Source organism: Lycorma delicatula, chromosome 10 (assembly GCF_047948215.1).
Source record: "Lycorma delicatula isolate Av1 chromosome 10, ASM4794821v1, whole genome shotgun sequence".
In the NCBI taxonomy this organism is placed as follows: domain Eukaryota; kingdom Metazoa; phylum Arthropoda; class Insecta; order Hemiptera; family Fulgoridae; genus Lycorma; species Lycorma delicatula.
In genome coordinates, this window is record NC_134464.1 from 41,333,859 (window position 1) to 41,354,573 (window position 20,715).

At 29.8% G+C, this 20,715-nt stretch overlaps 1 protein-coding gene across 1 annotated transcript in view; it reads left to right on the forward strand.

Annotated features, from left to right (window-relative positions):
- Dop2R (dopamine D2-like receptor) overlaps positions 1 to 20,715 on the forward strand; it is a 340,928-nt gene that overhangs the window by 241,298 nt on the left and 78,915 nt on the right. The window contains exon 2 of the mRNA XM_075377078.1: positions 2,250 to 2,502. Coding sequence (XP_075233193.1) covers positions 2,250 to 2,502 — 253 coding nt within the window. The remainder of the gene's footprint in view (positions 1 to 2,249; positions 2,503 to 20,715) is intronic.

The window sequence follows — 20,715 nt, forward strand, 5'->3', positions numbered from 1 at the left end:
TAATAAAGTCGATTTAAAAAAAAAAAAGGTGTTATTGTTCTCTAAACCTATAAAGGTGTTATTGTTTTTTGGTGTTTAGAAGCGGCCGCTAGCTAAAAATAACTTAACCTTTAATTTTACTTTTACTTGTATTTTAATTATGGACTTGTCTTCAAAAGAAATTACTTTGTAACAATTTACAAAACCAAAAAAAGGCGGGAAAATTTTTTTTTTGTAAAAGTAAGAAAAAGAAGCTAAGGAGAAATAGCGTATAGAGACCACTACAGAGTGTGAGCTAATTCTGTCTGTTATGGTTTTTTTGCCCTCATTGTTTTCATAAATTACTTTAATTTTTTTTTTGCGTGAAAATACTTAGAATATTAGAAGGAAAACAGATTACGTTGTGTTATAAAACTGGATATTTTATTAAGTAATGATTACAAAAATTGCAGAGAAAATATCTTCTAATACTTTATATGGACATTGCAATTTTTTTTTAATTAACTTATTTACACACAATTTACAAAAGTCGCCCTAACAGATTAATAAAATAACCATCAAAATTGAAACCCTTGAGTTGAGCTTGAGCATACAAAGATTAGTACGAGTTGAATTAAAAACATTCGTTATTTTTTTTTTTTAAGTTAATTAAATATTTTGTTTTAAGTAAATTTAACGAATATTTTTACTTTCTCGTCTAGATTGCGCTAAGGCAAAGTTATAGTTCTAGAAGGAAAAGTAATTGGTCCAATTTGGGCTATGCGGTTTTCCCCGTATCTTGAGGTTTTGACACCTAAGAAACCCAAAAAATTGAATGGAGATTTCCCGGATATTAATATTTGTATGTGCGCGCGCGCGCGTGTGTGTGTTCGATGTGGGTTTCTAAATCACCACTGCTGGACCTATTTTGACCAAACTTGGTCAGATTACTTCTATATATAGGGCATTGATGCCATTTAATTTTCAACTTAAAAGGTCAAAGGGGTGAGGCTGTAGAGTAAGGACACCCTCAGTGTTTCGAGATTTCACCTAATTAAGGTCATATTTTTCTTATACACATTTTTTAACGATTAAAAAACAACAATATCTGCAAAAAACCTTTTTGCAAAATCGCACCCCCATCCCTAAAAAATGCTGTTTTAGTCTTCTTATATGTTGTAACGTCACAGGTGAGCGGTAGAATTAAATAAATGAATAATATTTAAAGTGTAAAAAAGTAACTCGGTTTGGCTGGGTCTCGAGTTCGATCGCCTGGCTGACTTGGTACCCGGTACGTTAAGTCTCGCGGCTACACCAGTCAGCCAGCTATACAAGAAAAATTTGTTCATTGTAAGAAGTGAAAATACATTAGTTTAGTTTGTGCCGACTGCCACCGCTAATACCGACACACCCGCGCGAATTAAATACGGTATGCGCGCGCGCTGTAGTTCGAAACATTGAATTAAATAAACTCGTATTTAAATAAAATGATAAATATTTTTAATTAAGTTGTGTTACGGCGTGCGTGTAGGACATTCCCGGAACGCGGTTTTAGTCGCGTAACGGGTTAGTTCTATCACTGTGTTGTCAGCTTTTTTCTTTTGTTTAAGAATTTTTTTGATGATCGCTTCACCATGAAAAATTTTTACAATAACGATTTCTATAATGGCTCTCAGTTAAGATAGAAATCGTGTTTTTTTTGCCCTGAAATTTTTATTTTTTAATATTTTTACGGTACGAAGGCAGTTTCTAATTTAAATTAATAAAGTGATGGAAAACATCTTGATTTTGTTAAAAATAAACAAAAATAGGGATTTCATTTTTTATATGAAAACACCAACACAATTTCAACAATACCCACCAAAACAATTTTATAAACACATTTTTTTGACATTCTTATGTAAAGTAACTGTATTCTTTCATATTATGAATATCAGTGTTCCGCCTACAAAAATACCTTTCAAAAAATAAATAATAAAATTTTTATTTATATTCTTATGATAATCCATCACAAAAAAAATCAATTTAAATTGAAAACTGTGAATAATATTAAATTTTGAAGTTACTTTACAAATGTCGTTTTGCTGTGACGTCATATAATGAAAATTGTATGTACAAGTAAATTTTTAGTTAATTTTGCACATATAATATGGGTAAATACATTTCAGTTATTTATAAATAACAAATTATTAATATATATTACCGTAGCAGACCAGTATAATCTACACCATGACTAATAATAACGTTAATCTTGTTTAATTATCTAATAATGTTTGTTTTGTTTGTTTCAGGTATATAGCAGTAACACAACCAATAAAATATGCAAAACATAAGAACAACAGACGTGTTTGGTTAACAATAATGTTAGTGTGGGCAATCAGCGCAGCGATAGGTAGCCCTATAGTGCTTGGACTGAATAATACACCAGAAAGATTACCTGATTTGTGTCTTTTCTACAATTCGGATTTTATAATTTATTCGTCGCTTTCATCGTTCTACATACCATGCATCATTATGGTTTTTCTTTATTACAATATTTTTAAGGTAAATTCTTCTTTATCTATACATATATAATCACTGCTATTTTATTTTTTTTATTTTTTTTAGTAATAATAAATATGTTTCTTTAGCAAATAATACAACGCTAAACTTAGTTTACAATTTTTTATTTATTTATTACTTAAAATCGAAAACTTGATTGATAGTCACATCGATTGTTAGACAATATTTAAGGAATGATATACATTTTTCCCGGCGAATATAGCTAGAATAGCTATATTAAAGAGAAAAGTAATGGTGTTAATTTCAACAACGGGTAATATTTTTGCAAATATTTACGTTATAGAATCCGGTTAATTCATATAGACCAAAAAAAGATTTGTGTATATGTACGTGTGTATCGCAGGATTGACCTAACCTTTCTTCAAATTTGGCAAAAAATATTTCTATATATGGGGCGTTGATCATGATATTTGGTTTTTTTTTCAAAATTCGTTAACGGGTGAGGAAAAAAACAAATTCAATTTTCTTCGGTAGCATTTTAGAGAAAATCTTATTAAAGTAATTTTGTTTAAATAAAAATTTATGTTTTTTTTTCTTCAAAAAATCAACTTCCACCTCTTAAAATTGAATTATATGTTTTTTTTTCGGTCCATCTCCCTGTGATTTAATTTCTTTTTTTCTTTTTTTTAATTTATACTGTATATATATATATATATATATATATATATATATATAGTTATATAATATATATATATATATTATATAACTATCTTTTTTAAATTTTAGACCCCGGATCTAAACAGCAAAAAGTTTTTTTTTTTTAAATGTTATTCATTTATTTTAACCTTTATTGAAGGTTGTATTAGATTTAGAGAAAACTTTACTTAAGAAAATTGGTTAGGCGTAACTGTATATAAATATTTTTAAAAAAAGTTTCTTAAAATTTATTCCCCACCTCTAAATAATATATATTCTGTTTTTGTTTTTTCTTCTTTTTTTTGTCTTTTAGTTCTAACTCTTTTAGTTTGTATTATTAACAGTCGAGAAAGACATAAAATACTATGGAAACTTATATACATATTTCATCGTTAGCTTGTATTTGACCTTGCCGTTATTTAAAGGTTAACTCGATTTTTTTTTCAAATGGAATGACCTATTTTTGACCCCACCAATGAAAATATCAGAAAATTTTACATCTTAAACGAGACAATCGCTTACATATATAGGCTATACACACATACACACACACACATATATATATATATATATATATATATATATATATATATATATTTTTGTAAGTAAATAAAAATGTTAACTAACAATAGTTATGAAACAATATAAAATTTTAAGTACAAACTTTAGAAAACATAATATTTTATAAAAATAAAGGAAAAGGAACAGAGAGAACCAAGGACAAATAATACTACATACTGTCCTCGGCCTAGCTTCATAGCAAGCAAGGTAAAGATTATTTTAAAAAGTTATAACTTTAATATTTCTGTGGCTTCGTCTAGAAGATTATCCCTTTCTTCGGAAACGCTAAAGATAAAATTAAACTTGTTGGAAAAGCGAGCATTATAAAAGTTTGTTTTAAAGAAAATAATATCAATTTAGAATACGTAAGACAAACTAAAGTGTAGATTGAAACTAGAACAAAGCGGAATAAAAACTTACATTTTAAATAACATCTATTTTTATAAACTATTATCAAGGTATAAGTGGTTAAAAAAACACTGATGTTCCCATTTTTGAAACCTGTTAACTTGTTTACACCAAAAATCTTTTTATTTGTTCGAGATAGTTAGTGTAATCATGTATAGCAAATATTATATATTATAATGATTACACTAACCAGTTTTGGTGCTATATAAATATAATTAAATATAAATATTATATACATATATATATATATAAAATAAAATGCGGACAGATAAAACAGATAATACGGTATTTTTTATATATTCCTTTTTGATTCTTAGAGTTTGAAAATGAATTTCCAGTTACACTTTGTTTGCAAATGCCACAAAAATCGGCTACAGCACACCATTGCCTTAGCAGATGACAAAACTAGTTTATTGAAAATAAAACTTAATACCGTATTATTATTTTTTTTTTTTTAAATAAAATAATACCTAAAAAATATAATTCCTTAAAATAATAAAAATTTTAGTTTTCAGATTTTAACGGAAATATCCATTTTGACCATCCTTGAATCCATTTTGACTAGTTTCGGGGTGACGTCAGTACATACGTATGTACGTATCTCGTATAACTCAAAAACGATTAGCCATATGATGTTGAAATTTTGGATTTAGGAGTGTTGTAACATCTAGTTATGCACCACTCATATTGATTACAATCGACTGAACCAAAAGTGCCCAAAAAAAGCCCAAAATCCAAAAGAAGATGGATTTTTGACTTTTTCTTAACTGCAGTAATAAGCCCTCATTGAGAACTTTTCAAAAATATATCATAAGTGGTACTTATTTTCATTGGTTCCAGAGTTATAGCCAAATAAAACTTTAATTAATGAAATATTTGGGTCTTACAAGGGAAGGCACATCGGTTCGAATATGACTTCATCTCCTTTTTTTATTTTTTTTTTATTTAAATTTATTTATTTATTAATCTATCTAAATAAAAATGTAAATTTTTATTTGTTCAAAATCTTAAATCTCCGAAAGTTCTTCACCGATTGCTTTGAAATTTTGACACAACGTTGCATTCGAATACGCGCGTGTTTTTATATACCTACTATTTATATACCTAAAATATCACACCTGTGACAGGTAAAAACATGCTTTTTCTTGAAAAACAGCGCTGTCCATTGGACGTAAAAGCAACAGACGCTATACTAAATATTTTACGATTCTATTTCAATGTTTCTAATATATGTGTCCGCTATAGACTAAAAAACTACTGGACCGATATACACGCTGGGAATACGGGAAAAAGGGGAAATAGAGAAAAATCGGAAAAGGTAAAAGGAAAGAAGGGGAAAATGTAAAAAAATGGAATACTGGGAAAAGTAGAAACGGTAAAAGGAAAAAAAGAAAAAGGGAAATTATATGAGGGAATTATAAATTGGGGGAAGTAAATGGAAAGGAGAAAATGAAGGAAAGAAAAAGGTAATATGGTAAAAGGAAAAGGTGAAAAGGGGAAAGAATTTTCTTCAAATTTTGTGAAGTTCCGTAACGTTCATTTTGTCATTTTGTTAATCTTTTATCAAGCTTTCAATTTTGTTCATTTAATCAATCTATATATATATATATATATATATATATATATATATATACTCAAATCTAGCAATAGTGAAGCATTGCCGGGTCTGCTAGTAATTAATAATAAAAATTAAAAAATATCAGAAGTATTAACGAAATAAAATTTTATATGCTTTCCATTTAAAAAACAATGTCTATGTGTAGTTTTATAGGGGTACAAGAAAGTTATGTGATGTCAACATCAGATTTTTTTAAATATTTGTAGTAAAAGAGTTTTTCTAGTGTGAAACAGATCCATATTTAATAAAATCAAACGAATGACAAATTTTATTTATATAAATATTAAAATATGTTTAACCATTCAAATCAGGATGATTTTAGAAAAACTTTAAAAATCATTCCTTGACTGCAATATCCTGTCATTGAATTATTTGAAAAAGACGTAGAATTTGTAATATTACATATTAACAAGTAATACTTAAAATCGGTTCAAAAGAAGGAACAATCTGCATGTATAATCATGAAACAAATTTCAATAATTAACACAACTTTAGTTCTCGTACGTGAAGTGTCTAACACTTAATATTATGATGTCGTAAAATTAACCAAAAATGCCAAGCCCGTAATAATACAATCGTAAATGATTTTCTAGTAACCCAAAGACAGGCTGTTATTGTGAAGGGGGTTGTACATTTTGGTATTTCTAATATCACTTTGATTTTGAATGGATTAATAAATAACATTCCAGAATTAATGTTAAAAAAATTATAATTTATTTTGTTTTGTAAAGTGAACAGTCTTAATATTGTTTGGGTTTGGAAAAAACTGTATACCAGAAAGGTTTATATATAGTACAACCTTTCTGTTGAATTATAATAAATTTAAAATTGTAAAAGTTAACAAACCTGTAAGAAAGAAGGAGATTAGGTGTATTGCAGAAAATTAATTAACAGAAAAAAAATTAAAATTAAATTAAATTAGTTCCTCAGAAATCTGGTAATTTTTTATTCAGTCGCCAAATATTTCTAAAGAAATTTGTTAAGCTGTATTGTTCCTACGACAAGTTAAAGGTAGCATATGTCTGTGTCTGTTTTTAGGAAATAAACCTAATTATACATAAGAACTTGTCGAATTTGAGTGGAAATTTAATAAACAGAATTTCGTAATCAAATTCTACTTAAAACAGAACAAACGAGGTCTGTTCAGAAAATAACCGAACACTTTTGATTACTCACCAACGGAGATATTTAGTGACTTGCAGTTGGCAGCATTGTGTTTTGCACAGCCTCCTTTGTATCCACATGTTCTCGGATTGTTGATATCTTATTTAGTTTTCGTATTATTGTTATTTGAGTGCAACATGTCTAAATGTTAATACGATTTTCGGGAGCAACGATACAACGTAAAGTTTTGCACGAAACTTGGGAAAACTTTCACAGAAACGATTAAACTTTTGAAACAAGCTTACAGAGATGATACTCTAGGTCATACGTAATGTTACAAATGGTTTTCACGATTGAAAAATGGTCGTCTGTCAAATGAAGATGACCCTCGATCAGGAAGGCCTTCGACTTCAACTGATGACACCCGCGGTCAGAAAATCAACATCTCGTGCATTCAAATCGCCGATTGACTGTCAGAGAACTTGCAGAAGAGGTTACCACATCAATTCGATCATGCCGTGACATTTTGACTGAAAAATTGAACATGCAACCAGACGCAGCAAAGTTTGTTCTTCGTTTAATGACCGAACAGCAGAAAGAACATCGAATGTACGTTTATCGGCAACTTCTTAGACAAGAAAAAGACTATGAAACATTCGTGCAAAGGATCATAACGGGAGACGAAGCTGCTGGGTTTACAGCTGTGACATTGAGACAAACGTTGAGTCATCACATCTTCCCAGGAGGGAGAGTCCAGGAACTCTCCCTCCTGGAAATCTTTAGTGTTTTTATACACTAAAAATGTCCAATTACTAACCTCTAACGAGCTGTTATAGTACACCATATCTCATTAGATGTTCGTACTTACTATAGTGTGAAAAGGTATAAGTATTACTACTATAGCTTTCTCACATCTGATAGGATATCTACTGATCTATGAATTGGAGAGGAAAAGGTTATATTTTTATTTTAGGAGAGTATTTTTATTTGAGGTGTCTTTTACCTCTACTCAGGGATACGAAGGGTTGACCTAGTTTCAAACAAAAATTAGGCCAGTTTTTTATGTTGCTGAATCAGTTTTTTACAATCAATAAATTTCTTTCTCCAACTAACTTTTACCTAAAGTTATCTTGTTACTTGAGGAGACCCACACAAAAGTTTCAGATTTTACAATAATTTGATTGCGTTTTATCGAATTATGTAACTTTTTCTTATCTATACCCTTCTTTATACATTCTTATTGTAAAAGATTCAAAGAAGTTCTATTATGATTTGATAAAGTTGTATATATAATTCAGAAATGATTTATGATTTTTTTTTAACATAAAGTGTTTAAATAATATTAACACAATAATTAATGAAATCCACCTTACCAGCACTTTGATATGAACTCAAGAGTATACTGGTAGGGCCGGACAGTCATCAAATGTTTTACAATTTAACTGTGATCTTTTAAATTTTTTATTTTAATGCGATAATTTTATCTCCTGATAATGGCTTTCAAGTACGCCGAAAGATCTTGAATTCATATCAATTTGCTGGTAAAGTGGATTTCATTAATTTTTAATATTATTTATTTAACATATCAGCGGTACCATGTTCGAGAAATTAATTTTATCTTAAATGTTTATTAGAAAAGAGAACTATTTTTAGTAATATAAATTTTGTTAAATTGAATTTTTGAATAAATATTTTTTTTTGTAATATTATATTTTTGAAGAACATGTAATTCTTCAAAAAAAATCCCTTTTGGTATGCCGGAAGGCGGTGGTAGAGTTCACCGATGCTAAGTAGGGGATAAAAAAAATTTCCACCTTAACGTAAAGAAAAACTTCAAATTTATTCAATACGACAATGGTTGCATATGAAAAGTTTCACATGCATACGACAACCCCCATTTCAGCAGCATTTTGGTAATTCCTTGCGGTAAGGGATGGTCGTATCAAAAATTGTTACAGACAAAAGTTTTTTGTTTTAGGTAAAGGACTAACGACCACTTTAAACCGATTCGAGACTGTAGCTATTAAGGGAGGTATGATTTTTTTTATCTTCGAAACTTAATTTTTTTCACTCCGTGGGCCAATGGTTGGTGGTATCAAAAAACTTTACTTAATAAGTTTTAGGCCCTTATCCGAAGAATAGTAAAAACTTTTAACGAATTCGATATTTTACTTAATAAGAAGGTTATAGCGATATTTTGTTTTTTGAAAAAGCCACCCCATTTCCATCGCCATGGTCCGATTTTGGCCGTTAACGAACTTGACCGAGATTTTAGGTTGAGTTATTTTTAGGAACCAATTTGAAAGTGATTGACACAAAATTACGGCAGTTATCGTGTCCACAAGAAAGTAAAATATATATATAAACTTTTGAGCTGACGTTGGTTTTGAGGTCTGGAGGATGTGAAACGCGAAGATATGTCGAAATTTTCCGGAAGTCGAATCATGGTACCCATTACAATAAATAGCTTTCTTATGAAATCTATCTAAAAGACATTTTCAAAAAGATGTGATGCGAAGAGAACTATATAGAACAATCAGTTTATTTCAAATATATGTGTAGAGTTTTGGAGTATCTGAGAAAAATTGTTTTTATTGTATAAACGTTAGTATGATACAAAAAATGATTACGAATTATATAAAAAAAAGATGTAGGAAGACCAGAGAAGAGATGGGAAACAGAAGCAGATCAACGATCTATAACGTGAAGCAAAAGAAGAAGAATGATTTATGCGTCTATATTTTAAGAGTGAGCTGCTACCTGCTGTACAAAAAAAAATCGTAAAAGTAATAATTATTTATGACGTTCAGAAAATAAATTTACGAGGTCAAACAAAAAACAACTATTTTAGCGTTATGTAGCATAATATATTTTTTTCTAGAAGTTCCTATTATTCGCTGGTGATTTTTAATAAATTAATTAACCATCTAAAAACTCTTCATATAGGAATTTCAATGAAATTTTTAGTTTACTGATGGGTTTTTAAATAATCCTGATTAATTAATCAATGTAGCGTTATAATAAGATGACCGGCAAGTAAAATCATTGTGGACCCTTTTTTTTATTTTTCTCTCATCCTGTAGGGAGTGAAAAGCTCTACCAGCCGCCGCCAGGCCCGCTCTGACGGCAAGTGCGGGGCTCTCACCCGCTAAAAAACCTCCCACTCTAGCCACGTAGGGACCAGATATAAATCACATGGTATGCACACAGCCTCTGCGCGGTAACCCGGGCAGTCATGTCACCGAATTAGAATAACCAGGTCGACGTCCCCAGGGGATCATTGGCGGACAACAACTCCGAAGAGCCCCCGCCACCCACAACCCCCCACCATCGGTCGCCCTGCAACAAGTCAACCACAGACTTCCAGCCCGCCTGCCACTCATCATAACATCGGCAGATAGCCGAGAGTGGTCCTCCCTTCAGGCACCCATCGCCCTTCTGATGCTATCCACGTTGAGTTGCAGAGAACGCCTCAATAGGCAGATCTTTCCAGAAAATTTCACTATAGTCGTCTCCATTCCCGTCTATATGTGACGTTCCCCCCACTCACTACTGTACTATCCGTTGGTGCACTACCATTTCCTGCAGTATCCGTTGGTGGCACTCGCTCCTCATCTTGTCGCCACGTACCCCTCACGCTGCGGACACTCCTTTCTCCTGTGACCTTCACCGTTGCATCTAAAGCAAAGCTTGGAACGATCCGGGCCCCCACACCTCGCTGCAACATGTCTACTTTCATGAATCATGAATCATGAATCATGAATCATGTCATGTACTGATCATGAATCGATAAATCCTTACTAGATATTAAATGCTTTCGATATATCATACCAATATAAGTAATTACTTAGTACTGAATTCTCTTCATTCTCTTTTAACGTGTTTTATAGTTAAATGAATCAACAGCGAGGACGTTAGGAGACTAGAAAGGCTCCATGTGTTTGATCTTGTAGATGGCCCGTTATGATGATCCGGTATGACGGCTTTGTGCTCACATTTTTTGTTTCTTGGTTGTTTCAAAGTTACTGTTCTATTTAAAATTGTTATTTATTTTGTTGTTTTAATGTTAATGTTGACTGGACATTCGATTGGACATTCAAAGGCACTATCAAATGTTATATTATTTATGTTATACTATTGTTTTTGTATTACTTGAGGCTTATCATTGGGTGGTCCTCTTTCAAGCGATGGTCAGTCATACGACTTACTTATAACTTCATTGTAGAAGCTGTCTATAAGTAAATAAAGGAATTCAGCAAAAATATATATATATTTTTTTTTTTATTAAGACCTGATTTTTTTTCGTTTCTATGCATATAAATTTAAAAACTAGAAAATATCTGTAAACTATAAACAAAAGTTATTTTAAATCTAAAACTGAACGCTATTTTGATTGTCAGAATTAACATCATTAGATTTTAAGATATCGTATAAAAAAAAAACCTTTAAATTCGTAATTTAAAAACTCTGTGAACACCACATGACTTCCTTGTACGCCTATTAAATTACATATACACAATTTTTTTAAATTAATAATAACTTCTAATTTTTTTTTTCATATTTTTTTTATTGTTATTATTGAATTAAGAGAATATGATAAATACAAAGAGGAAGAAAGTGTTAAAACCAAGGAAAGAATAAAAAGGAAAAAAATGTTGCAAACAAAAAAATGATAAACAGGTCGAAAATTTTAAAACCAAAGAAAAAATTAAAAGATTAAGAGAAGATGATAAATATAAAGAGGAAGAAAACATTAATACAAGGAAAGAATAAAAACATTAAGAAAGATGATGAATATAAAAAGAGAGAAAATGCATGTAAAAAAAAAACTAGAAAACATGTACGCAAATTAAAATCAGAAGAATTATATCAAATCAAAGAACGATTAAATGAATGGCAACAAAAAACAAATAAAAGAAATAATGATCAACTTCGACTTTGGAAGAATATTTTCCGACAATATCAGAGGAATAATGAACTAAAAGATAAGAATTTTTTGGAATTTATTAAAGATCGGACATGTATTCCTCAGTGTATATGTTGTTCTTTAATGTCTATTTTCCGGTCACTCTGTAGTTAACTTTAATGTAGATAAAATTAAACAGAAATTAAACTAGAAAATCCAAAAATAATAATTTAATTTTTTCCATATAATTTTCTATTAATATTAAATAATCGGATGTTGCACCAAATCTATTACATATACACAAAGTAATATATATTATATATATACACAAAGTAATATTTATATATTGTTATTATTGAATAATTATCTATTGTAAAAGTTTTTGTACAATCATAGGTTAATATTTATTAATAAATCAATATATTTAAATTAAAAAAAAAGTTAAAAATAAATAGGAGATGAAGTCTGATTCGAAACGATGTGCCTTCCCATGTAAGATCTCTTAGATTTCTAGTTTTGGACTAAATCTTAATTAAAATTATTGAAATACAACGTTTACCTCCACCCGCCAAAGATAGAAATTTTTAACTCAATCTGTTCTGATTTTAGAGTAATTCAAAGTTGACGTTCTCAAGAAAAAGTGCAAAATCGTAAATTTCCGCTTTTCACACCCTTAATTTTCAAATGAATGACGGTAACTAAAAACTGCTGAATCTAGTTAGCGTAAAAATAATTTCAGTTTCCGGTAATAGCATTATTTTGATTGTATGATTTTTTTTAAACTGAGATACAATAGTTTAAACACAAGTGTCATCTTTCATAACGACCACTATAATCACAGTGTACAGTACAAAAAATACAATGAAAAATATACTTTTATCCTTTGATAATATTTAAATTGTTAACAAATATTTAATTAAGATGGCGTAAAAAAGAAGAAAAAAAAATTAAAGTAAATGTAAATTTAAAATAACTAATTAGAATTCAGTAGAAAATTAGAATAAGTGTAAATAAATGTAATTTTTCTTTAATGCAGATAACTAAACTCGGCTGTATTACGACTTTAAATTGCATCTTATAATACGCAAAACACTAATAATAATTAATACATAGAACATAATATATCTTACAATAAAAATAAAATAACGATTAAAATATTCCCGCTAATAAAATTAAAAACTTTCATATCAAAGAGTTTTTTTTAAATTTTTATAAGGAAGTTTTTAAACCAAAACCAACATTTTCATCTATAATTATAGAATAACCTTTGACAAGAACAAAATTGAATATAGTTTTAGATAAGCAAAAGCGTAAAATTAGCTTAAAAGCAACTAAACTTTGAAAATCTGAGTTTGAAGTTTTAGTGGTTTAGTTTATTATTAATCTAATTTCACGCTTTCGACTCTTACTTCTATAAAATACTTCATTTTTAATTTAAAAGTACAAGAATAGATACTAATTTTACATTCTTTCGTAAATATTTTTTATATTTTTAAGAATTTATAAATACTAATATATCTTTTATTTAAAAAAAAATTAGCTGTTTTTTATCACTATATATACATGTTTTAATTCATACTCCCCTCGAATATTAATGCCACAACTTGTTCTGTACAAATCAATGGCTTTTCGAACGATTTTCTTTATTCATTGTTAATTTACGTGCAACTGCATTATTTCAATTTAAAGACCACGGAACGTTTACTTATTGACTTTCGGCGGCCAGGTATCTCTTATTGCATCGAATATTTTTTGGAACGAGTTCTCGTTCCTACCTATGTGATGCGACATGAATTCGGTGAAGTAGGATCCTCGTGGTGCTTGCAGTTCCTTATTCTTTCAGTGACCCTTTCCCTATTCTGCCATTTCAGTGACCTCCCGTAAGGGTTGAACGGTTTGAATATGAGCACCGCTGTGAGGATCAACGAACAGATGATTCACAGCGGTTGGTTCACTGTGTTATACACAGAAAACGGAACCCTTCCGTTTAATGTGCATAGGTTTGGTACGCACACTAGGAATCCGAGTACAATATGTTCTCATAGAATTTATTAGAATTTTTCATAGATTTAGCAGGGTTTGAATGGATCTATCTACAACTTTCACAACGAAACATTTGCCGTTTTTACGATAAAAGCTGTTGAAAATCCATTATTTTGGGTAGACGCGACCACCATGATTTGTTGCGCTTCAAGAAAAGCGTCTCATCAATTTCGTTGACTCCACTATTCCTCCAATTTTATATTGCCTGTTCTGTTCAATATAATCTACCACACTTCTATAGTGAAACTATTCCAATCGAATACTCTATTTGGACCCGTACCCAATTCACGGTGACACCAAGCAACACTTGATAGTTTGAACGTTGAACTATGTGCATAACGTATGACGGTCACGAAGCAGAGATATTAATTTTTCAGCCTCGTACTGACAAGCCTATTGAGTTTCAACGGTACAATTCTGTACCCGTACAGAACCGTCAGTCTCGTAAAGACGCAAACGTATCCATTGTGAATGTCCTGATTCCCTGTAGAATGCCATACAGTTGGAGGAACTCAATGATATCGGTGTTCGTTAGTCGGCAAATTCCAAACATTCATGTTAAACGTTGGTAGCGAATTTGAACTGCTTTCATGTTAAACGTATAATACCAACCAGCTGCAGTACATTAGATGCAGATATCTAGTTGAATTTTCGTCACTGTGATAATGTAACTTAGCGTATTCTTATCTTATCCAATAAATAATTAAACTATAAAACCCACTTACCGACAAATCTTTTTATGCGTTCAAGCGCTTTCGAAAACGAATTACATCTTCAGGAACTTAAATTTTTTTTATATTATTCTTAAAAAAATCTAAAACCTTTTCGTCACCGTTGAATGAATGAATGAATGAATGTCTTCACAGTTTTTATGATATTGGTGGAGAAATTGATAATGACAGGACGTTAAGTCGACACAATTTTAAACACGTGACGATCACTGTTATATATTTTACACACTTTATATAACAATTCTACTTATGACGACAAAGTTTTAGATTTTAAAAGTAATATAAAAATTTTCAGTTCCTGAAGATAAAATTCGTTTCCGAAATCGCTTGAACATATAAAAAGATTTGTTTGTAAGTGGGTTTTATATTTTAATTATTTATTGCATAATCATACCAACGAGCCTTGTTTGATAAAATTATTATCTTATCCTTTCAATAAATAATCCGTGCCAGCGGTATTCGACAGTATACAGTTTTTTTTAAATCGTTATTTTTTCATATAATTATTATTCTCATGTAATCTATCAGCATTTCTTTTTTTTCTAATTTTATTTGATTTTTTTGTATTTTATAAGGCAAACGTCTTTTTTTATTTTACTTTCCGTGAAATATAATACTTTGCTAACTTGATAAGATCAATATACGTGATATGTATATGAATGAATGCTTACAGATTTGGATAAAATATATATTTATCAGAAACATATTACTTAAGTAAATTGCGCTTTTGTTCAGCAAAGATATTTTTTTGAATTAGATTTAAAATATTTATGTTTTAGTATAATATATATATATATATATATATATATATATATATTTTTATATTTATTTTTATATGACCACCTCATTATAATCTCCTGTCTGGTGTCATTCCAACTGACTTTGAAGTAATATGAAGTCGTCCCTTTATTCTACACATATTGACACAAAATTAAAAAATCGTGTCATCAATGTTGCAACTACTATTAAGAATTGTAGTCCTGATACTGTGAAAAGTATTCAAGAGAAATGGATTATTACAATGAACGTTCCATTTATTAAAATGACGGTCCAGTCTAACAATTATTTTGAATACATGATAATACCTTTAATAATAAATAAATATTCTCGTTATAAATTATTTAAAACTAAAAATTAATATATTTTGTTTAATAAATAAATATATTAATATATATTACATATTAATATATAATATATTTTTTTTTGCCTCTGCAGCTAGGCCCTCCGGGCGTCTCGGAATGGGATTATTAGATGTTCAAAATTGATTACCTCTTTTGTAAAAATATTTCATTTGGAATGATGAAAATTGTTATAAAGAAAGTTAAATGAGAAATTTAACTCTAGAAATTGATACCAACCAATCGGCATTTTCCGCTAGTGATCGGTACATTCCGGTGCCTACTTTATCGTTATAGTTCATTATTTTTTGAGGAAAACCAATCGCATAAATAAAAATATATATATATTGTATATAAATCGATATATATGCGATATACTTATTCATAATAACAAGTATACACCTGACCACCACGAAACCTGTACTAACGAATCGGGATTTTCCGCTAGTGATCGGTACATTTCGGTGCTAAGCTAAGGAGAACGGATACACACACACACACACACACACACACACACACACACACACAAAGACGCACATACAAATTCCCTTCAATAGGGTAGGATATATGTCATAGTAACTCTAGGTAGAATGTCATTGCTAACTCTGATTGGTGTATACTGTATCTCAGTTGATTTATTTGCGACTGGGATAGACAATATAAAATAAATCTGTGTAGATGTTTCTATGGAGAACTTTCTTTTTTTCCAAAGAATGTAGATTAATAATATTTATTCCCTTTCTTATTATTCCGATATTTTTCGTTATTTTCTTTCCCTTCTTTTGTAATTTTTATCATTTTTCTCAAACGAAGCGTTTGAGAAAGAGAGAAGCTCTCTCTCTCATTTTTTTCTTCACAACATTTTTTTTCTTCTTACTATCTTACACTTGTTTTTCTTTTAATATTTCATCGTTAAAAATCTTAATAACATTGTAAATTAATATTATATCAAATTTAAAGAAATTTAGAAGAAATCTAAATTGTAAGGAATTTAATTACAATATTTTTTTTTTTGTTTATTAAAAATTTATAAAATCTGTCTTTCTTCACTGAATTTTTAACCACCGTGTGTATTTTTTAAATCCTTATAGTATATAACTTTTTATTATTATTATCGTTTCTCGACCTCTGGCTCAGGCATCGACCACTGTTCTTTTCGATTGTTTGGTTTGTTAAAGAAGCGTTGATAGAAATAATAATAGTAATAATTCTAATAACACCTTTAGACCAGATAAATCATTGGCTAGATTTTCGCAACATTTTTCAGTTATACATATCTTTGTCTCCGTATTAGGAAGTTCTCAGTAGGCCGTTTACCACCCATTATCAGTGTGTTCTACCTCTTCGTTGAGTGGAGCAGTGGACTTCTCTGCTGACTAAACTGGTTTGGGGCTAGGCAACGGGCTGTGTTTTTGCCAATTGAACTAACTTTCTGGGTTTTCCACAGAACGGCAAAAAGGATCAACGGCTCATGATTTGACCTCCTTCAGCCATTTCTTATAACTATTTCCATTCTTACTTTGTTGATCAAGTTATTACAAACTGCCCTTATATTAGGTAGGTTGTGATGTCAAATTTAATAGATCTGACGTAGGTCAGAAAAGCGATCCCTTTTCTTTCATCTGTGGCTGCAGATTGAATTATTATCTTACAGATATAGATGAAACTATATACCACAAGAAATTTTTAATTTCTTTTTGTTTCTAATTTTTAATTTAGTGCTAAGTTTTAAATTATTTTAGTATTTAGATATAGGTCTGTGTATTACTTTGAAGTGATTTCTTCCTTCAAGAAGCATTGTGGTAGTGACAGTTGTGGCAAACCATTTTATGGCAAGCGGAAGAGATTACCTGTAAAGACCTATATGGTAAAATCTTTTACCCTAAATGTGTTCATGTCGGAACTGATGAATTTTATATATACATGCTAAATGGGTTTAGTAAATATCTTTGTAATGGATGTGCTAAAATCCCTGGAAATGCTGGTGAGGGGGTTGACTTATGACGAAACATCTTTTAATGTTAAGAGTTTTATTGACTTCAGAATCTGTTTCCTTGTTCTTCTCTTACCTCTTTGATCTTTGCGGTTCAAAAATATGTAACTGAGCCTGCTGAAGATTGGGAAGTGTCTCAGTTATTATCAGTATCGATTCCTTTTTGATAGATTGCTGAAAACAATTGAAATTTTTATTGATAAAGTTAAAGTATTAGTGAACTGTGTTAATAATATGAATTCCGAGATTTTTGAACTGCGAAAGGGAAATAAAGTAAAATATGATAGATTGATTGTGGCTCTAATTATTGGAAATCGTTTTTCTCTTAGATCACTGACGGTAGTCAGTGATCTAAGATCTTGCCGTTCTGGCTGCCCATTGAACAGTGTGGGTGATCAATGTAGACTCCCTTGTGCCGGTAGATTTTAAGCTTAATATGTCGATAGCATATAGAAAGATACTTTATGGCCTGTCTAGTTATGACGACGTTGATTTTAAAGTATATGTAAGAAATTTATACTTACAACTATTATTATTAAATTTTTATTTGAAACTACCTGCTTGTTTTTAAATCTACATGTTTGAATATATATTTTTAACTGCCTGTTAATTTTGGTTTATAATTACTTGTATAAATGTTAGGTGTTTTACGTGTTGAATGTTAATTGTTAGCCACTAGATATTAGGTTTTGACGATTTAGATCTTCTGGATTTCATTATTTTTATTCCCCTTGACGCAGGTTCCGTCAGGTAAGGGCGAGACATTAAGGTTTTTCATGAGTGTTCTATCACACTTTTTCTACTCGTTGTTTGGTCTTCCCACCTCCCTGCTAGTAGGTTTGTTCATGGAGGCTGGGATGGATATAAGAGAGGAGAGGAGGCCATCTATAATAAAAAAAATTACGATTACTGTTATTACTGATAAAATTAGATGCATTATTAACATTTTTATTTTTTTTTTTTAGATTAAAAACATTATAGTATAGCTGTAAAACAATTTGAAATGTCTGTAATTTAAGCATTTTGTTACGATATTGTACTCATTCTTGACTTAATTTAATAATATCTCGCATATAATCTCTCTCTCTCTCCCCCTTTCCGTTTCTCTCTATTCATCCTTCCATTTTCGAATTTAATTTAGTTATTTCCCAAAACGCTGTATGAGGTTTAATTATTGTTTACTGAAATTAGTAACGTATAGTATTATTATATTATACATCCGCTTGAGTTGTCTTATTCTGCCTGATTTATTTCATATCCCACTTGGAATCTGTTAAACTCTGAATTACATAATGTTATTGCCTTTTTTTTTAATATTCATAATAAAGTTTGTAAAAATCCTATTTTTCTTCGGATTTTTTGGAACGGATATAGCTTGTTTTAAACGTGATCTTTTTATCAGAATAACTGTAACTTAAGAAAGAATTGACTGTTTTCAAAGTATTTTTTCTTTCAACAATAGAAATTGGTATAAAATTACTTCTTATATATTATTTATTAGCTTTATAGGGTGGTTAAGAACAGCTGATATGATTTTAATACTAAATAATATTGAATGAAACAGATATTTTATCCATCTTTATTTTAAATGAATCTCTATTTATTGTATGAATAAATAGAAAGATGGTATAAATATGTTTTTTTTTTATTCCAAATGAAATGTGACACTACGAATAAACTAAACTATTTGGTTACGCTATATAATCAGTGTGCATTTAAATTAACCGCTGACATCGTTTTATTTATTTAAATAGAAACAGATGATTTACATAACGTTATTAGTGAATATTATATAATATTTTATTAGGTATGAAAATTGTTTGTAAATAACTCACAGAATGTTCAGATTAGTTAAAACAAACCACGCCTACCAAGTATCTACAAAACGATATCTGCGGAATTTACTTTGCCACAAATGTGGCGAAAATGTATGATTAAGATAGAAACGAATAATATATTTTATGATTAATATGCACACAATTGTGATTAATGTACAGCTACATACTTGTATAATGTTAGATTATATAAATATTTAGAACGGAAAATGCAAATCGGTTATTAATAAATCATTCCTACCAGGTATTATAGGATTATTCAGAACCAAGTAATTATTAAAATCATTATAAGACAAAATAAACAACGCATATTGATGTGGTAGCATCAATATGCCACCATAGAGAAATGGTAGCATCTCGGCCTTTTATTCGAAGGTGCCGTGTTTGAATCTCGGTCAGGCATGGCATTTTTCATACACTACAAAATTCCATTTCCACATTCCCGGAAACGGATTAACCTGAGGCTTGCCTCCCATTCCGGACTCATGTTTACATAAATTTCCTTCGTTATTTTCACTAGTAAAATGATTGCTCAGAAATAATTGGTATAGAAATTTCCATAAAATTATATGTGGAATTAATACAACAGACAAAAAACTAAATTTAGAACAGCTTTTTTTTTTAAATTAATTTAAAATGAATAAGTTTTCTGTATGTATCTAGAAAAAAGGGTGCTTGTAATCGGTTATTAACAAACCACGCCCACCACGTACTTCGAAGTGACGTGGTTGGAACACAATCAAATATCAGTATTCTTTTATGCAATAAAATAGAAACAAATGATTATATTTAACGACTAATGATCTAAAATTAGATGAAAAGAAGTTAAATTCAATGATATAAAAAATACTTAAAAGTAGAAGTTGTAACTCAGATATGAAAAAAAATGGTACTGCAAATCTGATAAGACCTCGGTGTATTTTATAAAATGCAACATATAATATTTAATTTTAAAAATAATTAGTTTAGGTACAGTGGCTGAGTCGATTGTCTCCTAACCTAGACACCAAATTTCTCTTACTTGACTTGGATGCAAACTGGTTAACTAAGAATTATAATTTGGTAACTTATTTTATAACAGAATTAATATGTTTTTTTTACTAATGCCTGAAAAAATTACATATTTTACGAATTTCTACAACAGAAGCTATAGTTTAGTTACTACCAAGCCTTTCTTTCCGAGATCAGAATCTCTGAATGATTTAGATTCTGCCTATTAAAATTTAAACTGTTGATTTTTTA